At 53.6% G+C, this 19,670-nt stretch overlaps 4 protein-coding genes across 4 annotated transcripts; 1 reads left to right on the forward strand and 3 right to left on the reverse strand.

The window, feature by feature from the left end:
• Nucleotides 1-2,909, forward strand: BDZ83DRAFT_47501 (WD domain-containing protein). The gene is made up of 2 exons (XM_060503278.1): nucleotides 1-1,337; nucleotides 1,396-2,909. Exons 1-2 carry the CDS (start codon nucleotides 258-260, stop codon nucleotides 2,557-2,559), a joined length of 2,244 nt encoding a protein of 747 aa, XP_060369278.1. The 5' UTR covers nucleotides 1-257; the 3' UTR covers nucleotides 2,560-2,909.
• A 1,112-nt stretch (nucleotides 2,910-4,021) lies between these two features.
• On the reverse strand, nucleotides 4,022-6,380 carry BDZ83DRAFT_47444 (glycoside hydrolase superfamily). Its single transcript, XM_060503277.1, has 2 exons — nucleotides 6,028-6,380; nucleotides 4,022-5,899 (listed from the first exon to the last, which is right to left on the reverse strand). Exons 1-2 carry the CDS (start codon nucleotides 6,191-6,193, stop codon nucleotides 4,305-4,307), a joined length of 1,761 nt encoding a protein of 586 aa, XP_060369279.1. The 5' UTR covers nucleotides 6,194-6,380; the 3' UTR covers nucleotides 4,022-4,304.
• A 5,104-nt stretch (nucleotides 6,381-11,484) lies between these two features.
• On the reverse strand, nucleotides 11,485-16,074 carry BDZ83DRAFT_748344 (vacuolar protein sorting/targeting protein 10; the record flags this gene model as incomplete). The annotated part of the gene is made up of 2 exons (XM_060513600.1): nucleotides 11,485-12,121; nucleotides 12,182-16,074. The coding sequence occupies 2 exons, from the start codon at nucleotides 16,072-16,074 to the stop codon at nucleotides 11,485-11,487; spliced, it is 4,530 nt and encodes a 1,509-aa protein (XP_060369280.1).
• Nucleotides 16,075-18,515: 2,441 nt separating this feature from the next.
• BDZ83DRAFT_568562 (uncharacterized protein) lies at nucleotides 18,516-19,124 on the reverse strand (the record flags this gene model as incomplete). Its single annotated transcript, XM_060504086.1, has 1 exon — nucleotides 18,516-19,124. One exon carries the CDS (start codon nucleotides 19,122-19,124, stop codon nucleotides 18,516-18,518), a length of 609 nt encoding a protein of 202 aa, XP_060369281.1.
• Between the last annotated feature and the right edge of the window lie 546 nt (nucleotides 19,125-19,670).

The following is a 19,670-nucleotide window of genomic DNA, read 5'->3' on the forward strand; positions in this document are numbered from 1 at the left end:
TTGGAAGGAGAAGGAACAAGAGACGGACTTTGCTCAAGTCGGACGTCTGACTGGCAACACTGACTGCTGCCTTGTCCACAGAGGTGTCGGCTCTGGAGGGAGACGACCGTCATCTTCCATTCGCAGCCGCAACAGCAACCACAAGAGAGGACGCATCTATCCGACCCGACCACGGGTGTTTCTCTCCCTTGTGCAGCAACCCTCGATGTTCTTCGATCGGCCTGAACTGGCTACGGCATACACTTGAAGAGACCACAATGCGACCGAGAACCTCAGAAACGGCTTCCCAGCCTTCTCAGGCTCAGGCGACATCCGTTTCCTCAAACCATCACCAAGCCATCGGGTCCGCCCCGCCTCCAGTCGATAATTACTCCGATCAACAACCACAATACCACCTCCACCGCGAACACAGCCAGCAGCAGCAACAACAGCCTCACGACCCGCCGACACATGGCCAAGCAGCGTACTCTTCTTACAGCCAAACTTTCCCCGTGATACCCTCATCCTACTACCACGAGCCCGGCTCATTTATACACGACGACTACGACGATTACGAAGACTACGACGATGACGACGACGACGATGCGGAGGATGATGACGACGACGACCTAGACATGAGCGACAGCGATGGAGGTGCACCCTTAGATCATGTCATGACAGTCACCAGTCTTCTGTCTCCCATGTCCGACAACGAGCCCGAGTTGGACCCCCCTCAATCATTCTCAGGGAATCATCACTTCGAGCAACCCGCACTTTCGCCACACGAGCAACACACCTCAACGGGGCCGCCTGCTCATATGGTCAACTACTGGAACGTATCAATTGCGGCCGGTAATGCATACCTTGATCCGATAGGAGCTCATCATCCCACCCCGCTTGATACGACTCCTTTCCATCCTATGCTTCATGCTGGAGCCATGGATGATGACGACGATGATGATGTCTTCTATCCACCTGTAGCCGAGCAGCTCCAGCAGTTTCAAGCAGTGGTTGCCAACGAGGACGAAATAGCATGGGAAAATGCAGGTCCGCCGGCCCTCAGCAATCCCAACCCAAGCACCCTCGGCCCTGAAAATCCTGGTCTGACCGATTTCCTCAAGGGATGGGCCTGGCGTAACGGATTCCAGTCCCGAGGGCCTAGTCCTGGAATTCGTCAGATCAATGCACAGGTCTCGCGGGATGTCACGCGTGTACGATACTCGGACTTGGAGGGCGATGCATACGACGCGCAGGGCATCGACTGGGAGGCCTTGGGGGTGACACGCAAAAATGCTCGAGAGCGGAGATGCCTGGACTACAAGAACTACACCAACAGGACAGATTCGGACATATGGGCTGTAAGTTGCCTCATGGAACAAGACGAATACAGAACTGTAACTAACACGAACATCAAAGCCCCATCTACCAGACAGGATTATACGAAATACCGAGGATTTCTTCAGGTTTCGTCGCATGGACATCCGTCAAAACGTTCACCTGGCTCATTTCCAGCTGCGCAATATCCTAGCATGTGCTGGGCGCAGCCATGCGTTCTACCCAGGCCAGCGAGCCGTTCACCGGATCAACCCCGTATCTGGCGAAAGTGAAGTGGCCATGGACCTCAACGACATGATGGGTGTCCAGATTTCAACTTTGGACGCCAACTGTGGCATCTTGATTGCAGGTACTTTCAACGGAGAGTATTGTATGCGAAACATTTACAGCCAGGACAAGAAGTACGCCGAAGGACAAATCACCAGCCACGTGAGTGGCATAACCAACCATTTGCAGATCCACACTTCCAGAAACTCATCCTCACCGCTGGCCGCCTTCGCTTCCAATGACCAAGGTTTCCGTGTCATGGATGTGGCCACCGAGAAGTTTGTTCTGGATACGCAATACGGCTGTCCCATCAACTGTTCCGCTCTGTCCGCCGATCGTCGTTTGCGCGTAATGGTCGGTGATAACTACAATGTCCTGATTGCAAACGCAGACACCGGTGAAATATTGCAAGAGTTGGGAGGCCACCGTGACTTTGGGTTCGCATGCGACTGGTCAGACAATGGCTGGACCGTTGCAACCGGTTTCCAGGACATGAGCGTGAAACTCTGGGACGCTCGAATGTGGACCAACTCGGACGGTACCAGCAAGCCACTCACCACAATTCGTTCCGAGATGGCAGGTGTCCGCAGCCTGAGGTTCTCACCTACCGGCAGCGGCCCTCAAGTTCTCGTGGCGGCCGAGGAAGCTGACTACGTCAACATCATCGACATTCAAAGTCTAGCCCACAAGCAGACATTTGATATCTTTGGGGAGATTGGAGGCGTTGAGTTCACCAACGACGGTCAGGACCTCAATATTCTCTGCATGGACCGCACTCGTGGAGGGCTGGTACAACTGGAGCGTTGCGATATAGCGTCCAGCTCCGATTTTGGGTATGCACATCAAGCGGCGGCTAGGGACCCTTGGTGGAGGCCTAGCCAGAGTGGAATACTATCTGATGCAGAGATGGTTCAATCCAAACTGTCGGCTCAGCGGGAAAGAGGGTACGACCTCTTTGATGACTTGGAGCCTTTCTGAAAGGAAAGGACATAATACACCCACTGTCGTCAGCTACATCTACCAACGTTGGCTGCGTCAGGGATGTATTGATCTACCTGTCATCGGCGTTTCGGCGTTGTTTTGGCCGCAGCGTCGTGGCAACATTGGTCGATTTGGCGTTTACCCACAAGCTCTACCTTGGCTTTCGAACCTTCGACTTGTCCACACTCGATGTGTGTGTGTGTGTGTGTGTTCGACATATAGACAGTGCCAGTGCCTTAGTGCGCTGGCCTTGGGAAAAGACGGTCAGGAAAACATTCCCGGGTCCGAGACTTCTACAAGCATCATCTTCATTTCCTTTCTACATATTTTGGCAATCAGCACAGCGTATTCACTGTTCATACTGCATGGAGGGGGGCTTTAACGACGTAACGGAAGGGCGGTGTGGAAGGTAAAGGACGCAAGGCATCGGTCGGTGTCTGCTGGCTTTATTGGTTCTTTTTCTAGTCCGCGGTATTCTCACCACGGACGTGTTGGTATTTTACTCGGGTGTACGGAAACTGATATCAGTTTCCTGGATGCATTACTTTTTTTTGGCACGGCGGGACACGCGGATACACATTACATCTTCTCTTGACATGATGGATGAGAACCTCGGAACCTGAATTTTTCAGCATTTTGGCTTCATTTTTTGAGTTGGTATTTTTAAGGCTTGGTCTGTTTACTAGAAGCTGGGTTCATGAAAGGCCAGGAAGGGGGGAGGGTTGGCATTAGTCCACTTGGAGGGGCGATGCGGCGGAGGGTGGGCGGAATATATCCCGATAAAGACGTTGACGAAATACCACTTTTCATGACCTTGCCTTGTGTGTGTATATATGCGTTATTGCTCCTTTATGGTTGGGTTTTATCTTTTTCTCTCCCCCTCATCTCATTTCTCGTTGTTGGACCAAACATTACGTAGGCACGTGAGGTATGCGAAACGTTCCAGCTCGAGTTCACTTCACGGGCCAACAGTTCGGACGAGAACATGAGATCAAGATCAGGGGGGGCGAGAGGTCAACTGTAACGTCATGGTACAGATGTAGTTTTTGCCTTTGCCTTTTGAACATTGGTACTGATGGTCGGTCGATAAAACCCTCAAAGCAAGCCAGAGAGATGGGGATGTGTAATGGATATGGCAGTCGTAGACTTTTGTTCTTGATTCTGCACAATAACTCATCGTGTGAATGAGACCTGAGTCTGAGTTTGCGTCGAATGCGGTACGGTTCGAGAGGTTCACATATCGATTCAACTACTCAAGGGGCCGTCTTGGGCAATACATTAATGAAGGTGCTCTGAAGATATATCAAGGTATTCATTTATACAAACACGTGTTCGGACAACTTGGCCTATCTTCCCATACGTGAATCGAAAGTAGGCATACACGTACATATGTATACAGAGATGATTAAACTAGAGGCAATATGTATATAGATGTAGATTTTCGAAACCGTAGGGAGGAAAGGTTCACTTGAAGTCCTCTACTGTTGGGGGTATCCAATTGTCATTGTACACTTGAAAGGGAAACGTTGCAAATCGTTTTCGTCGGAAAAGAAGGGGGGTTTTCTTTTGTCTTTTTTATCTGGACTCATGGGTACACCTCAAGGCAACGTCGGAGGGAAGAGGGATTGGTCTCTTTGTATGTTCAAATGCCGAACGTTGAATTAGAAAATAATTGGGGGGGCTATCCATTTGTTGTCTTCGATTTCCCTTTCTTGTTCCTGGTCTCGTGATGCTAATTCTCTTTAAGCGGAGAAGAGGTCACCGCAGCCCCAGGTGCGCTCGCAACCGCAGGTGCCGGGGTCCTTCCACTCGTCGTTGTGGAAAGAGAAGAAGACGGTCTTTCCACCGGCGAGCTCATTGATGGAAGCAATGGCGGTGGCCTGCTCAGAGGTACCGGGGCAGGCCTTGCCGTTGCAGTTACCACCGGAAGGCCATCCGCACTCGAGGTTGTAGGCGGGCTTGGTACCGCAGATCTGGGAGCTCTCGAGGAGCTCAATCTGGCCCTTGACGAAAGTACCGGCGTCGGTGGCGGCGGTCTCGGCGTTGAAGTAGGGGTGGATCTGACCTCCGACGACGTCGATAACGTCGCAGATCTCGGAGATGACATCAGACTGCTGCCAGACACCGACGGTCTCGGCGGTGGTGTAGGGACCAGAGTAGCCGGCGGCGGTGATGGCAGCCTTGGTGGAGACGATGAGCTGCTTCAGGGAGCTGGCGGAGCAGCGGCCCTGGAAGATGACCTCGTTACCGATGACGACGAGCTCGACCATGCCCCACTGCTTCCAGGCGGTAATGGCGTCAACCTGGTTCTTGACGTCGGCGGAGTTGGGGTCGCAAGACTCCTTGACAAAGATACCAATGATCATCTGGAGGCCGTACTTCTTGCAGGCGGCGCCGACGTTCTCGAGGGTGCTGCAGTCGGTGGAGTAGACACGGACGGTGCGGAAGCCGGAGTTCTTGATGGTGGAGATGTCGGCATCGACCTGGTCGGCGGTCTTGCAGGATCCAGAGGCATCCTCAGAGAAGGGAGTGTAGGTAATGGCCCAGTGGTCGCCGTTGTTTCCTCCAAGGCCACCGCCGGTGGCGGGGGCAGAGGAGGAAGGAGCGGCAGCAGAGGAAGTCTTGGCCGTGGTGGGAACAGGCTCGGGGGTGGCGACGGCGGAGGTCGTGGGAACGGGAGCGGGAGCCTGGGTGGTGGGCTTGGCAGCCTCGGTGGTAGGAGCAGGCTTGGGGGCCTCGGTGGTGGGCGCGGGAGCAGGGACAACAACCGGGACGGAGCTGCTGGTGGGCTCAGGGTTCTGGCTGGTGAAGGGGCAGACAACGACGACGCTGGTCTCGGTGATGGTGGTCACGACGGGAGGGCGAACGTAGGTACCGGGGACGATCTCGGTGACGACGGGGTAGACGCAGGTGGTCGGGGCAGTCACGGTCGTGGTGGTGGGAGCAATGGTGTAAGTGCCAGGGGTAGGGCAAACGTAGGTGGTGGTCTCGATGACGCTGGTGACAACACCATCCTTGGTCTTCTCAGTGGCGTACGGGCAGACGACGGTGGTGGCATCGACGACAACGGTGGTGACACCACCGATGGTGTGGACACCGGCAGGAACCTTGGTGGTCTCAGGAGCGCAGACGGTGGTGGTCTGGTTCACGGTGATAGTCGTGGCCGGGAAAGTGTAGGTACCCGGGGTAGGGCAGAGCTCAGGGACCGGAGTCGGGACGGGCACCACGGGCTTTGCGGTGGACGTGGGCTTCTCCGCGGCCTTGGTGGTCGCAGGCGCCGAGGGAAGGGCGCTGGCGACGGACTTGCTGCTGGGCTTGCTGGGGGGGTTAGGAACCACTGTTGATCGTCAAGTCAGCACAGTTGATTGATACAAGCTTTATTCACCTCGGATCCCCCAAGACTCTGAATGCTACAGAGCAAGGTTGATTCTGAGTAATGGAGGAGGGTGAAAGAGAGAGACGTACGCGTAGGCTCGCCGTAGATGGTGGTGTAGATGGTGGTGCAGCCGGGAACACAGACGGAGGCCTGGTCAGCGCCTCTCTTGAAGAGGTCGGCGTGGGCGTGACGGTGAGCAGCGGCGGTGACACCGGTGACGGTCGCGGCAGCGACTGCGAGGATGGAGCCCTTCATGGTGAATTAAGTTGCCTTTTTTTCTTGAGTAGGGGAATTGAGTATTATCGACTTTGGGAAGCGAGTGCCCGCTAAAAGAGTGAAGCGGTAGTGAAGGTTTGCGCGTGTAGAGACGAAAGGGACGACGAAACTACGTTGACGGCATCAACTCATTTGACGGTGTTTTCGTAAGGAAAGGAAAAGGGAAAGAGAAAGAGGAGGAAAGAAAACTGGCGGGACTGGGATGTTATTATTGTGATGGTGGTTAGATTAGGTAGAAGGCTAGTATCCGTACTTTCATGGGTACGACCATGAGAAGTCTAGCATGTCCCCGGGGGCCCTGGGCCGGGGTGTGTGCGCGAACGGTGTGTGTGTGCCCACTTCCAGATGGATGAATGGGCCAAAGTGCGGGCAGGCTAGCGTCCAATGACCTTACATTGGATGGCATTGGGTCATTGGTTAGGTTGGCAGTCTTGCAGAGGAGGGAGGAGGAAAGACTGTGTGTGTGTTCGACTTGTGTATTCCATGATGCTGGGGACACTTGTTTACCATGGAAGTCAGGGAGCCATTGGTTGGTAATCACGAACTGTAGATGGCAGCGGGATAAAAAGAAGCATTGGGCAAGGTGTAAGGGCAACACCACCTCACCTCAAACTGAGGGGTTTCTTGTGTTCCTTACGGACACAAGCAGCAAATCGACAGCAAACAAGCCCCTGTCCTCGGCAGCAAGTCACAACAGAAAAGTTGAGGGACAAGGAGGTGGAGAGGTACCACTGTGTAGGAGCCAGAAACGAATCTCAGCTTCAGAGAGTCCCAGACTTCTGGTGGAGTGTCTGGGGATTATCGGGACCATGGGATTCGGGAAAAGCAAAGGGACGCTGTCGGTTGAGGATCACAACGGAGACATTTGCCATCCAGAGAGAGGGCTTCGGTCAGGGGCTTGAAGAAAGGATACGGGCTGGCAATCTTGACTGGGCTTGTATTCGAGTCAATGAGATGACCAGAAGCACCTTGGCCACTGCTCGTCATGAATGACTGTCAGACTGACAGTGCAAGGAAAAGGGAGGCGAAATGGCCATCCCGGTTAAGCATAGTTGGGGGGTTATCGTTTTGGGCTCTTGGGAGACCGCAAGGCGGGAAGGCCAAGCAGATCCAGTCCAGAGGCGGACACGACAGCAAATGAGCGAGTAAAAGCGTGGTCAAGGGGACTTGGCCACCGGTCCAACCGAATTCATGAGAGAGTCTGGGCTTGGAGGGGATTGAGAGACATGGTGTGGTGAAATTGAGCTCGACGTTTGTGAGTGACTGAGAGTGTGTGGTTCGAGAAGGAATCCAGCCTGGGCTGGGCTCTCTTGAGTCTTGCATCAACCAGCGGCGGAGGGCCAGAAGAAGCAACGAAGAAGGAACGGTCGACGGTGAGCGCGAGGTGAGTAAGGTACCTACACTACCACACCATCATCTCTCTCTTTCTTTCTTTCTTTCCTTCCCACATACTCCATACGAAAAACACACAATGGAATAAAACGGGTTTTGGATGTAAGGATGCAGGCAGACCGTAAGGTACCTTACTGAGTACCGAATACTGCATAGTAGAAGCTAACAGAGGCGGAGCTGCAAGGTACCCGAGGTGCGCAGTCCACTGAGATGGCTGATTGGGGAGGGATCGGCGGGTGCGGCGGGGGGAAGGAGCGAGTTGGACCTTGTAAGCTGCAGTTGCCTCCCAGCTGGAGGAGAAACTTGAGAAGGGGGGAGGAGCGAGTGGTGCGTCCGGGAAATTAGCTAAGCGACATTAGACACTTCCCAAGCACCAGACCCAGAAAATGAGATGAACCTCCCACTCTTGACTCTCGACTCTCCAGGCTCCTCCTTTTTCCAGCCAGGGAACCTTCTTTTTTTGCGCCCATGCCAAGCTTGTTTACTGTTTACGCTAGCCCCCGGTCCATCCAGTTATCCAGGAACACACCTCACCTCACCATCAGTCACACAGCACTTGCACTAGTTTGTACACCTTACCGTCGCGCCGCCCGTCGTTTCCTGGCACCGGTGACCTCAGACCTGACGCTGTCCATCAAGCAGCAAGGTCAATGCTCACTCTCGAGTCTCTCGCCCTCTCATTGGTATCGGGCTAATAATCTTGATGACAGTTTATTTTCGTATCGTTAAGAAGGGGGACCCTTCCAACAAGGGTTCCCTCTTCTCCTGCATGGACGGTCGAAGAACACACAAACCGTCGCCCGGGCCTCCTAACTTCCGTACAACTCTTCCGCCCTACGCTGATTGCGATGATGATGATCCGTACGAATTAGGAAAGAAAAATAAGATGAGATTCGACTCTTCGAGTGGCCGAGAACGCCGTTTCGTCTGACTTGGTCAATCCATAGTCTTCTTCAATCTCCAAGCGCGATAATTCCGATGAACCACCCACCACGGACTCCTGAGTACGATGCACTACGTATGTACAGATACACCAGGCTATCAGCCAATCCCAGCTTCTCGCGGATGTGAATGCACCCCGCCATCCCATGGATTCTGAACCTCGTGTTCATGGCTGATCGCCCGGCGCGCTTCGGCGGCAAATTTGATGTCTCTTGATGGATCATTTACACCCTTCGTTTCTTGAAATCACGGCTTCTCGAGGAAGCAATCTTACAGTCTGCTACAGAAAATCGACGGCGCCTCACCGAGAGAGATAATGGTCACGAGATGCTCCAGGTGGCATGCAAGTGAGCCTTGAGGTGTGCATACTTCTCCAGTCAGGCATAGTTTGGCCCGATGATTCGTACCTGCATCTGCCAGATGCAAGGCCCGTCCGGAGGCAGAAAATAACCCGACGGCCTACTTTCTAGGCCACCTGGGTCACCGACCACTCAGACAGACTGGCGCGAGACTCGAACTAGACTCTGAAGTCACTAGACTATCTGAAGCACTAAAAAAAAAGCCTCGCCAGCGAAAGGTAGTCGAAACACACCGTTCACCTCTCAACCAGGCACCTGGTCTGCTAACAACTGCTTTTGGTCTGCCGCAGTCTGTCTCTGGTTGTTCCAAGTTTCTTACCACGCGGGGTGGGTCTCCAACGGCCGGGGGGCTTGTTATCATCGAACGGTTCTCTGCGCATGTATCCGTACGGAAACACAGAATTGAGAGCGCATATCGGGATACGGAATTTTCAACGAGGCTACGGATACAGAGTGCGCATCATGTTTTATACACTGCATGCGGGTATCTATGTCGAATCGTCGATGCCCGTTAGAACAAATCTATAGTCTTCCTAAGCCCAGGAACGCCATCATCAAGCTCAGCCATCGCACAAACACTCTTCACCGCGCGCGAGCGAGCGCCCCGGTGACTTGGACGGTCATCAAGCACGTGCGCAGCCTCCTTCTGTTCCTTTCGACATAAACGGAGACTGCCAAAATCTGAAAATAAAGAAGGGCCTTTTGCTGCGAAGGAACAGGAACAATCCGACAAACCGTGGACAAGCCTCAAGTAGCGACGGTATTGTACGGAGCACCTACGTCAGCACGTGGTCAGATAAGGTAGCACTCCTGCACAAGTCTAAAATGTTTAATCACGCTTAATTGTGAAGGGCAAAATCACTGCACAAAAAAAGCACCCCGTCGTCAGTTGCGGATCCCATTTCCCGCAACCCCTTTTTTTCGCTTTTGCTTTCCAGCTCAACGGCCCAGCCTGGCAGCCAGCTTGGCAAGCTTCTGCTCGACTCTCAAGCCTTGGCCTGGCGCCCCCCTTTGCGCTGAAATCTCTCTCACTCACCCATCTCCGCCTCATCCCCCCGCCAGACACAATGCCGAGCTGAACCAGACTCTTTTCGGGCGGGGTCTCGCGATCCCCACCACCCTCTCGTATTCACCCCCGGAGGCCGGGAGGCCTAAGACTCGCCAAAGAAGCAAAGTGCTGGCAAGTCGGTCAATGGTCGACAACACAACATCCCGGTCTCTGCACAATGCGTGCAACGTGTCTGGCGAACCTTGACAACCCATACAAGCCAACCCGAGGAAACATTATGCAGATCTATTTCCCAGAGTGCGTTCAGTCAAGACTGTCTAATCTCACCAGAATCTTCCGAATTTCCCATCAGAGCCATCGACTCTCAGCGCCAAGTCGAAATGGTACCGGGAGAAAGAGTCAAGAGATGAAGTTTCCATACTCGACTTGGGCTGGAACCTCTTTGAGTAAATGATTTGCTCTTCTCCTTCCACTACGGTCTGGTGCGTTAATCGTGTCACATCTTCCCACATGGTCGCGAGAACTGTACTTTTGTAGAAATATGAAATGATGAACATGGAGTTCTACCTTTCAAAATTGTGGCCTAGCAGATCAATGTCAACGATCCCAAAAGCTTGACCTTTTTTCCCCTCCCCTCATCCGCAAATCACTTAGTCCAGCCCATTCAAAGATCATCGCGCCCCCTTTTTCCCGACTCTGTGCTCTATGTACGTCGTCAGCTGCGAGCTTTCTTCCCGAGTTGCTCCAGACTCTACCATGTATGGTTACGTAAGGATAATGTTCCGTAGAACATCTTGCTCTCAAGATGGATCACGTAGACCTAAGCAGAGACCAGACCGCCAAAAGGCCAACTTCGCGAGTCCAGCCCACGACTCGGTCACGATCCCCACCGCGCAAGGTCCCTGGCCTCTACTCTACACTACGGAGTAAACCAGAGAGAGATTTTGGCACAACCAGAAAAAGGGGGTAGCAAGCTCTCGGTTCCTGTCCTTGACCGTTGATGGAGTCGAGTGCCCCCCGGCCCGGGGTAGCCGGAAACATCCGCTCTTTCCGACTTCCGGGAGGCACCTGGGCACTTCTTCGCCTAGGTATCGTGGACAACAAATCTGACAGCGGCCGAACTTCCATAACCCTTCGAGGAGCACGCACGAGTCGTTGCCGATCATTTCGGCACTTCCGCGCCGCTGCTGCCCGCTGTCAAAGCAGAACAACGTCCACTTTCATACTCCGTACCTTGTGCGTATACGTACGGAGTAGATATTACCTACAAGGTCACGATACGCATAACATCAGGACACACATGTCATCGTCCAAAGTGAGAACCAGAAGTGGCTTGAAAATCAACGCCATGCCGGGAAAATACAACATTCTAAGGAAAAATCGGTCTACCAATGTTCTCTTCAGCCTTTGCCTGATTCCTTGCCTGCCTTGTAGCCCCGTCCACTCCGAATCCAACAGTAAACAATAGTGTCACAGATACGCTTGGGTGCCGCGTTTGTGTCCTCTAGCAAAAGAGGCTTCCGCGAGCAGCCCGTTGCTCTCCCTTCCCCCAGTCATAAGAAACCCGTTCATACGTCCTCGTCACTATCGTCACCAAGGAGCTCGCCCTCGTCGTCGTCGACAATGTCGTAATCTCCTCTGCCCCGCGCAAAACTGTCCCTCGTCGTGAACCTGCGGTTGCCCCGCCCGTTGAGCCAGCTGCCCCTGCTTCCGCCGCTCACACTCTCGTAAGCAGAGGTGGCGCGCCTCCACAGCGCCGAGGCGACGAGCGGCAGGGCCGCCGCGACGGCAACCACCGCCGACAGGGCGATGACCGGGTACTTGATCCACGGCGCGTCGTTGTCCAGGTTCGGCGACTCGCCCAGCCGGATCTGGCCAAATTTGTCGTTCCAGTTCTGGTATACCCACCAACCAATGGCACCTGCGAGTCCGATAGGGATGACGACCGCAAAGAAGATTGCAATGCCAGACGTTCTGCGCCGCCTCTCAAACTCCTCTTCCTTGCCGGCGCAGGCGTGGACGTTGGCCTGCTTATCGAATTCTTGACCTCCGTCACAGGTGGTGAGCGGGATTCTACGATAACCGGTAGGTTCGTAGTATTCGACGGCATCGGGGTTTTCCTTGCACCACTGCTCAGCCGACATGGGGGATTTGCCTTCGACAAGACTGCACTGTTTGTGGCCATCCAACTCAAAGTTGTAGTCGCTGTGAAAATTTTGTTAGCTAAGGTGCATGCGTAATGCTTAGGTATGGAAATATGCGTACCATTCATAGTCGGCCCTGGTGCAAGTGCAGTTTTGGAGTTGGTAGAGGTGCTGGACCTTGAGGTCATTGTAGCAGTTCGCTTCGTCCTTCTTCCGCAGGTACTTTGACACGTGTCCAAAGAGGCAGTCATCGGGCTGCGAGGGATGCTTGGGCGACCACAGGTAGTAGTCAGAGTCACCGTTCTCGTCATTCTTGCAGGGGCGGTCGCTCAAGCCAGTAAAGTCGACGTTGACAGAGAACATCTCGCCACCATCGTCCTTGCACCAGATAAGGAAGTTGCGCGAGGCTCCGGAGCGAAGAGTTGAGATATCCAAGACAGTGACTTCCTTGTCGGTGAAGTCAAACGGTTTCCAGGTCTTGCCCTCATCCGTGGTGTACTGGATAGTCTTCGTCTTGACGGGGTTCTCGCGGCTGGCCCGCTGGACAAGGACAACAATGGATCCTTGGTCACCGTACTGCCATGTCCAAGCACCCTTCTTAACGTTCTTCCAGGTGATGCCAGCATCGGTCGTCATGAAGGTATCGGCGTCCTTGACAGAGCCCAAATTCGGGCCCACGTTGCCGTAGCCAAACATGAGTCCAACCGCGGTGGCAGCCGAGAAGGTCTTCTTCTTATCCGCTCGCTCGGTATAATGATGAAGATGCAGCGCACACTTCTCATCGCCCTCACTGCTACTGCATGAGTAAGATTTGCCATCAATGTCGGCTTTTGGCGGGGGAAGGAAAGTCCACTGCGAGCCATCGTTGTGGGAGATTTGGGTTTGAACCTTCTTCGGCTCGTTCTTCTTGTCCTTGTTGGCGACGGTGTTGATAAGCGCGACACCCTCCAGGCCGGTGATCTTCTCGAAATCCACATAGTATTCATCATTACAGTTGACAGCCTGCGCACTCATGACGTAAGAGGTTCCGTTCGAGTTGCTCTTGATGATGCTTCCCTGCCGGCGCCCTTCCGTAGTCTCGGTGGCCACGAACAAGTTCACAGCATGCGTGGAGCTGTCCAATACGGTGTAAGCATTCTGGTGGCCCGGCTTGAAGTTGACGGGGAAGTGTGCTTCAGCATAGCTGACGCCGTCCAAGCTGGCAAGAGCACGGAGACCATTCTTTTCTTTGTCTTCTGCGGCAACGACGATGAACTCGGCCATGGTGGCAAAGTCCTTTACATCTGACTGGTGGAACTGCTTATCCTCATCGAAGAAGTCCTTGCTGGAGACGATGACCTTTGGGTTATCCTTCTCATTGTCCTCGCGCTTGTGGGCAAGGCAAACAACTTGGCGCATATCGCGGAACTTGTAGGCCGAGTGGCCGGTGAACTCGCACTTCTGGACGTAGCGCATGGCCGTCTTCCAATTGTCACCGCGATCCCTTGAGATCGACGCCTCCTTGAAGCACTGGTCCTTGCCGTCAATCTTCTCGCACTTCTCGCCTATCCAGATGAGCCAGTCCTTCTTGTCGGGGTGGAAAGAGAGAGGATTGCTCGTTCCGGGCTTCGTGGGCGCCTCGAAAGAGTGGAAATGCTCGGCACGATCGATCGTGTACAGGACCTTCTTGGAGTCGGTGGTGAAGAACACGGCGTCCTTGAAGTAGTAGTGCGGGTAGATGCCGCGCACTTCCTCGTCTTCAAGAATCTTATCCCATGTCTTGCCATGATCCTTTGTTCGCCAAATCTGCTTGTCGGCTCGCATGCTGTTGCCAGCGTACTCGACCGGTCTGACGAGAATGGTCTCGTCAACCTCAGTGCTCGAGTCACCCCTCTCCAAGTAAATCTTTTCAAAGTCCTTCAGGTCTGTCTTGAAGACGTGCTGGACCGCCTTGATCTTGCCATCAGCAGGGGCACTAGGAGTGCCGCCAACGTCGGAGCACTTTCGCTCAACTTCATCGTCCTTTTGTGCGCCGCTCTTGCGCTTGCAAGTGTTTCCTGGGATCTTGCGCCAGCCCGAAGAGCCCTTGAACGTGTCGTCCGGCTTGGCATTCTTGCAGGCATTGTCAGGCGCGACGATGGGGCCAACCTTCTTACAGTTGTCGCCATCCTTGACGAAGTTGTAGTCGCATTCAAAGTCCGCATCCGTACACTCGCAGTCTTCAGTGACGGGAACAGGGTCCTTGAACTCCTGCTTCATGAAACAGTCGGCCGTCTTCTTGCGGCGGCGGTAGGTCTGCTTGTGGCCCATCAGGCAGGTAGGCTTGCCATCGGCATCGGGGCGAGCGTGCCAGTCCTCCAAGTCGTCGTCCTTACACGTTCGCTCGTGCAGACCTTCAAAGTCAATCGCAATGATGTGGTACTTGGCACTGTCGCCACCGGTCCTGCCGACGAGAAGGAACTTGAGACTAGTCGAGTCTTGCGTCGTTGTGATCAGCTCGGGCTTGATCTTCAGGTCATCCGGGAGCGAAGCTTTCTTCCAATTCTCGCCGTGGTCCAAAGAGTACTGAATTTCTCCCACATCTTCCTTGTTGGAGTCCTTGACGGCTACCAGGATGGAGCCCTGGTCACCAAACTCATACTTATGAGGGCCATCGAGAGCCTTCTTCCAATTTACACCCGCGTCGTCGGAAACGTAAACGTCCCCCTCACCAAACTTGGTCAAAGCCTTGCCCTTGTTTCCAATTCCGAGGACAAGGCCAGGGGCGGGGCTGGAAAACACTCTACCAACGTTGTCGAGATCAGTGACAGAATGCAGCTGTAGCTCATCGTCGCCCGCCTTCAGACCGTGGAAGTTTCGTCCATCGTCAAATGTAATTTTGGTGACAATTTGCTTCTCCTTCCTGGGATCCTTTTCAACCTCTTCATAGTTCTTCACAGTGTTGACGATGAAAATACCCTGCACACCTGTAATCTTCTCAAAGTCGACGTGACCACGAGAGTTGCGGTTTGTGTGCTCAAGATTCTCAATGAAGAAAGTGCCGTTGGAGTTACTTGTGAACATGACACCCATTGGGTTCGAGGGCCTTGTGTTCATGACGTCAATCTGGATACTGTAGTTGGTGCTTTCCAAGACGGTGTAAGCCTCTTGGTTGATCTTGTGTCCATGATCGGTAGGGAACATGGCGCGATGCCACTTGATGGTGTCGTCTGTGACGAAGAGGGCCATTTCATCCGTGTTCAGGGATGATGTGGCAACCATCAAGTACTTCTTGACCACAGCCAAGTTGACGACACCCTGCACTCCTCGGGTTGTATCCATGTTCGGCTCGAATTCTTGAATCTTGTTATCAATCTTTTCGTAGTAATTGTCAGATGCGAAGAGTCTTTGGTCCTCTTTGAAAGGCGAGAAGCTGTCGCGGACAATGCAGAGAATCCGCTGCTTATCGAGATCGTCCTTGCCAGTTGTGAAGAGATCCGAAGACTTGGCCCACCAGCATCCCGCGGTGTTGAATCGGAGGGGCTTCGCTTTGGACTTGAAGCCATCCGTCGTGTACATGGAGACTTCTTCGCAAAAGATGCCGGCGCAGTCCATGCCGTTGAAGATGATGCGATCCGGGTCGCCGGCGTGGAAATGGAGAATGTCCTCGCGGAAGGCGCTGGTGCCGGCGACACTCTCCCATTTCTGCCATGATTTGCCCTTGTCGGAGGTCTTCCAGTGTTCTTTGCCTTCGGTGATTATGTAGGCGCGGCTCTTGTCGAATTCGTGCATCGTGAGCATGTAGGCCTTTTCGCCAGGGACGTCTGAGACCTTGTTCCACGACACGCCCGCATCGTCGGACCGATAAATGTTTCGTTCGGAGACATCGTGGTAGAGGATAGAGTCGGAGTCTTCGAAGTAATTCAGGTTGATGGGAGGATGCTTGATTGTGGTAACCTTGATTGTCGGCTCGTCCTTTGCTTGGACAGCTGCTGTCAAGGTTAAGACAGACAGCAGGATGCGCCACGGGGCGGCAGCCTTGCCCCTAAGCCTCATGTTCGGAGCTTCGTCTGGATATTGGTGATCATCAAAAGAACAGGTTGTCAGAGAGAGTAAGGGTCGCCCAAAAGCAATAAGATTCGTCCCGAGGCGGACGCGGGAAGACAGCAGGAGGGATCGTACGGGCCAGCCCAGCGGTAATTGACTTGGGTGATTAACGTGTCGGTTGGAAAGTCGTCGAAGTCAAACACATGTCCGGAGGGAAACGTCAGCGTAGGAGGTATGTTTCGCAGCACGCGAGTCGGGTGGCTAAGCTTCAGCTCCACCCTAGCTTTGACGCCACACCAGCGCATCAAAGAGTGTCGCTCGGCCCCCGGGTCCCCCCAATCAGGCAGTCAGGGTGCTCCCGGTGCGATGCCGACAGCTGTCTCCCTGGCCGCGCCCGGCTGCCTCGCCCCGCCACCCCTGTCCTGTGCCTTTATATAGAATGCTTCCCATCCACCACTGCCAGAACACAGACTTATTGTCATTACTTCAGCGCCGAATCTTGATAATCGAAACATCGGATAGCGACTTCATCCATGGCTTCATCAGTTGCCTAGTTGGACCTTTCAATTCAAATCCTAGCCACTGGTATCCTTATTTCCGGCTCATCCGGAGGATGGTATGTGTTTGTACTACCCACTGTCAGCAGCATCGATACTCTGCCGTTGACCAAAAGATGAATGCGTCCCAGAGATGATCTATAACTATTTCATATGACCAACTCCAGAAACCCCTGGTCAATACTCTTTTCCTGCCGAATGAAGTCTTGACGGCGACAGCTGAAGTTCACGAACGAGAAAAATTCGCAACTTTCTTTCAAGTATCTTACTTTAACCTGTCTGTAAATGCGGTGGCGAGCCTAATGGGAGATTCTGAGACCAAAACCTGTCGCCCCCTTTTCCCACGTATGCTACTTACCAACGCAAGGAATGTTTTCATTTCTCCTAGGTTAGTGATAAAGAGCCTTGATTACTAGGGTAGCAAGCACGGTACGCGTCGTTTGGAGATGTTTGCGAATGGCGAACCCCGACTTGATTGCGCACATGATACCGTACTATATTCTGGGCGCCTTCTGAGACTGACCCAGATCCACCTACTCCAATATGGGAGCTTTCTTTTCCCGCGTCAAGTCATATCTTCAACGAAACTGCCGCATATCTAGCGGGTGCATCAAGAACAAAAGAAAGTTAGCAGCATCTTGATTACTTCCAGAGCCAGCCTCATTCCCGGGTGAGTACGAAACATGTAAAGCATTTCGTCGCCGAATAGTAGCTTGATGAGATAGTCGGCCATAGTCCAGTGCGGTAATGAGGCACTTATTTCTCATCGTCTCAAGAACCTTCTCATCGTAGAAAATGCACCCGGGTGCTGGTGAGTGAAAGCGCACGCATCTCTCTGGTGGAACTGGGCATCCGCAAACTACACTTCTCCCGGAACAAATTATAAAAAAGGACCCCCCACCCCCGGCCGAACTCCACGGCGCGAGCCGGGTATGATCCGGAACAGGTTCCACTCCACCAGGATGCCACGGGCTAAGCTCCGGTCGGCCTTCTGGAATGATGGCTGGGGTGATCCGGATCGGCCCCGGGGTGAAGAAGGCAGAAAGAAGCTTGACCTCCGAGCCTCTGATACGAAACACTTGGGCAGGAGATCTGGCTCGTCAATGCTGGTCGCAGGTGCAGGCAATGCAACCTACAGCCTCTATGCGAGATGGCTGAGACGTTTTGCCCCGCAGGATTGACAATGCGTTTGGGTTCCCGTTACCCACATCAGCATTGGATCATGCAGATGAGTGGTCAAGCATACAAGTGTTGGCTTGTTGGGGTTGCCACTTTCAAGAACAAAATCACGATCAGGTGCTATGGAAACTTGTATTTTGCGCGATGCAGCAGAGAGTTTTTCTTATTGGAAGCAGTGGAAGTTTATATCGGCAACTATCTCATACTCCACGATTCTCAAATCAGCTTTATCCATCTGCTGATCCACGCACCGTCGTCTTGCATCGCATGTCGGAAAGCACACTTATGCCAATGACTAGACAAACTTATGCCCTGCTTCCATCTCCCAAATTGCACATTCTTTGACTTTTAGAAAGCCCATATAGAGAAATGTGAGATTGGATCCGGCATCGCCGCAAGAGGATCTAGGGTGATCGATTATCTTGAGACCGTACATCATGCAACTCCTTAACCAGACATTCTTTTGTGTCGAGCTTTTTGGAGACCAAATGATCCCATAACCGCTCTGAGGCCGCTGGCCGGGTCAAAAGCCCTATTCGAGAGCTTTATAAGGGTAGGTGCGTATTGTAGGTGAGGCGTCCATTCGACGTTGGCGACGTGCATTAGGCAACAAGGACGACGGCCTGCCTTGTTCCATGGTTGATCGCATGGCAGAGCTGGTATTGGAGTAAAAAGACGCCAGAAGCACTGGTCAAATGATCAGATTTCCTTGAATTACTCCTTCGTATTGGACTCCCCGTCGGCTCCATTGGCAGTTTTGGGCTCTCCTTCGGCATCGAAACCCAAAGCATCGAGTTCACGAATAAGCTCGTTGATCTTGATGACCTTGGCGATCTGCTCGGGCAGAAGCGTCCCTCCGCCTTCCTTCTTGTCCTTGAGGTCCTTCGCTTGCTTCAGCTTCTTCTTAAGATTCCGAGCCTTCTTTTCTCTCTCAACTTCGGGGTCGACCTCTTCGGCTTTGGCAGTGTTACTGTCGCCTCCGGTCTGCTTCGTATCGTCCCCTTCCTCCTCGCCGGAGGCCTTGGCCTTCTTTCGTGCTTCTCGGCGCTTTGCATTCTTGTTACTTGCGGCGGAGGAGGCATCGGGCTTTTCCTCCTTCAGGCCTGTCGCTCCGGGAATACCACCTCTTGTCGCGCGATCGCGGAACCCTGCGGCAGTGCGGTTCTTGTAGACTTCGACATCTTCAGGGGGGCGGTAGCCGGGGCGCACTTTGATGGCTTTGCGGACGCTGCCATCTGCTCGCTTCGACTCGGGGATCTGGCGTTCGCCGGCATCATCCGTGATGATACCCGCGTTGGAGGGTTTGGTAGGTTCGGAAGGCATTGTGTCGAGAAACCTTGACAGCTCAGCAGAGCTGGCCGCAGCAAGAAGCTACAAGCTGTCCGGTTGTGTTTGAGGAATTGCCCCGATCGAGAGCTTCGTGTGTTCGTCGCAAGTCTGTGCCGTTCAGGCAGGCTGGAGGGCGAGTGCTCACCGGCGGCCCAAAGCGTTCGGTGATGGTCTGGCACTTATGCGATGCGGCAGCTGGCAGCTTAAGGTCGGCACAAGGGGATGGCGGGGTATGTGCGTGCAGCTGAACCGTTTCGCGGACGGCCGGGGAAGCTGCAGACGTCGGGGCAATGTGATGATCTACCTCCAAAGATCGAGTAGAGATCGCATACAGGGCCGGCTGGAAGCCAGGTTTGGGTGCGAAGCTACGGTCGACAGCTCTCACGTCGCGTCGGGTTTGAGTTAGCTGGTGGGAGAGAAAGCGAGCGTAGAAGGTGAGGTCGAAACAACCCCTCCTGCGTCGCGCACTGACCATTCTGGGGTCTGAACCTTCTTTTAACAAACAGTACGCTGATTGGTCACAAACACATGATCCACTCT

Source organism: Colletotrichum acutatum (genome assembly GCF_030867785.1).
Source record: "Colletotrichum acutatum strain CBS 112980 chromosome Unknown BDZ83scaffold_12, whole genome shotgun sequence".
NCBI lineage: Eukaryota > Fungi > Ascomycota > Sordariomycetes > Glomerellales > Glomerellaceae > Colletotrichum > Colletotrichum acutatum.

Coding starts and splice junctions, on each gene's coding strand:
- BDZ83DRAFT_47501 (XM_060503278.1), top strand. CDS start 258: ATGCGACCGAGAACCTCAGAAACGGCTTCCCAGCCTTCTCAGGCTCAG. Junction 1,338..1,395: donor CAGATTCGGACATATGGGCT/GTAAGTTGCCTC, acceptor CGAACATCAAAG/CCCCATCTACCAGACAGGAT.
- BDZ83DRAFT_47444 (XM_060503277.1), bottom strand. CDS start 6,193: ATGAAGGGCTCCATCCTCGCAGTCGCTGCCGCGACCGTCACCGGTGTC. Junction 5,900..6,027: donor CATCTACGGCGAGCCTACGC/GTACGTCTCTCT, acceptor GACGATCAACAG/TGGTTCCTAACCCCCCCAGC.